This window comes from Trichinella spiralis (genome assembly GCF_000181795.1).
Source record: "Trichinella spiralis strain ISS 195 chromosome Unknown Scfld1557, whole genome shotgun sequence".
Lineage (NCBI taxonomy): Eukaryota > Metazoa > Nematoda > Enoplea > Trichinellida > Trichinellidae > Trichinella > Trichinella spiralis.
Genome location: NW_003528496.1, coordinates 750,627 through 752,339, shown reverse-complemented (window position 1 = coordinate 752,339; position 1,713 = coordinate 750,627). Strand labels below are relative to the sequence as shown.

The following is a 1,713-nucleotide window of genomic DNA, read 5'->3' as shown; positions in this document are numbered from 1 at the left end:
TTATAGTTAACAAAATGGCAAGTTTCTTATTAAATAAGACATAAAAAAAACAACTTTGGTGAACGAGGCAAAAGAGACATTGAAGAGAATGAAGATAAAATTCTCATCCAAACTTGAAATACTTTCAGAGAACATAAAATATATCGATGCTAACATTCAGCAATCACCACTCCTAGTTTCAGCTGAAAACTGCAGCTGTGGACAATTTATCAATTTCAGATTTTCCCTTTGTACTTGAATAGCCTTCAACTATCCTTTATCAGAACAATATTTGACAAACAGAAAAGAACCTTAGGCATAAATCTCATTTAATTGTTAGCTAAGAAGGTAATTTATATGACGAGTGAAAGCTACTGTTGGCTGACATTTCCTTTGAACACTATTTATAAATGCGGGTGGATAAATGTAAAGCACTTTGGAAGCAGAAAAAAAGCGATGAACAGCACCATGCAGAAAAGCTGCTACAGCCGCTTCAAGTTCACTCTTCAGGGGACATCGCATACTTTGATGTCAGCACTTGTGCAGCATTTGTGTGTGATTAATAATCTTCTGTCAACATCAACAAAAGGCATTGGTGCCACAGAAATATCAAACAAAGTTGATCATCAGTTGTAGATAAAACGAGGAATGAAAACTAAACGTTGTTTCAAAATGATTATTTAACAATGGAATTTAAACCGTCAAATTTCTTCTCCTTTTTGGTCTTGCGTTTCAGTTCAGTGCTGAACATTCTGGTGTAACAGCCCGGCCAACTAATGACATCTGCTCTATTCCAGAGTCAACGGCAGAAAAGGAGGAAAGGCGGAGCTGACACGAACCACGTCGCTGTTACACTCGGCTACAGTAATATATTTTAGACTTGAAGATCCAAGGCGGAGTACGGTAACTATGTGACGTGTAGCGAGTTTGTGTGTTCGTGGGTGATTGTTGTTCCAGATCGGTCTAGTTGTGATTTGTTGCGACGGTTGCTAATTCCTCGGTGTAATAAACGTTCGAAACGATTGTCTGGTGTTTGTTTTGTGACACAATCAAGCTAGATGTCTTCTGCAAGGAAAATGGGCGGCCGTAAGGTCAACGCAGACGGTGACGTCCCGGAAGAGAAGAATAAGGCGGAGGCTGAGCCGCCTAATGTGACGGAGAATCCGTTGCAGAGGGTTATTAGCTGATGAGAGAACCAAGATCACACGTCATCATCCGAAATTTTGGGAATGCACGGCAATGAACAGAAAATGGACGCGGAAATGGATTCCGTTATTAGTAATACTGGAGTAAGCGAGGGGGGGGGGGGGGAAGCAGGAAGTAATTTGTTGCTGGGCATTAAGCTTGACGCAGCTAACTGATCTGGACAAATCAACCGGAACGGTGCATAAGCTATTTAGATGAATGCCGAGAAGATGCCCATGCATTCTACCATCAGCTGCAGCTGAATGAATTGAAAAGGCTTGCTACAGATATTCCCGAGGCCGATATTGGAAATTTATGATGAGCTGGCAAGCGATGCATCCACCAGCTTAGGTACTTTTTGTTATTTTTTTCTCGTGGGAGCAGGCCCCGGAACACAGTGTATTACCAGCCGTTCGAAGAGATACCCACGACTTCTGGGCCAGGGGGGCAGAATCTGCGGCTTACTGCCCAGCACCAACGACAACCAAAATCCCGGGCGCAATTTTTAATGGATCATTCGCCCACCAATGAATATTAAATTTTTGCCAA

At 42.2% G+C, this 1,713-nt stretch overlaps 1 protein-coding gene across 1 annotated transcript; it reads left to right on the top strand.

The window, feature by feature from the left end:
- Window positions 1-1,055: 1,055 nt before the first annotated feature.
- Window positions 1,056-1,483, top strand: Tsp_04704 (hypothetical protein). Its single transcript, XM_003369235.1, is given in 3 exon segments — window positions 1,056-1,154; window positions 1,173-1,299; window positions 1,380-1,483. The coding sequence occupies 3 exon segments, from the start codon at window positions 1,056-1,058 to the stop codon at window positions 1,481-1,483; spliced, it is 330 nt and encodes a 109-aa protein (XP_003369283.1).
- The last annotated feature ends 230 nt before the right edge of the window (window positions 1,484-1,713 follow it).

Coding starts and splice junctions, on each gene's coding strand:
- Tsp_04704 (XM_003369235.1), top strand. CDS start 1,056: ATGGGCGGCCGTAAGGTCAACGCAGACGGTGACGTCCCGGAAGAGAAG. Junction 1,300..1,379: donor GGGGGGGGGGGAAGCAGGAA/GTAATTTGTTGC, acceptor TAAGCTATTTAG/ATGAATGCCGAGAAGATGCC.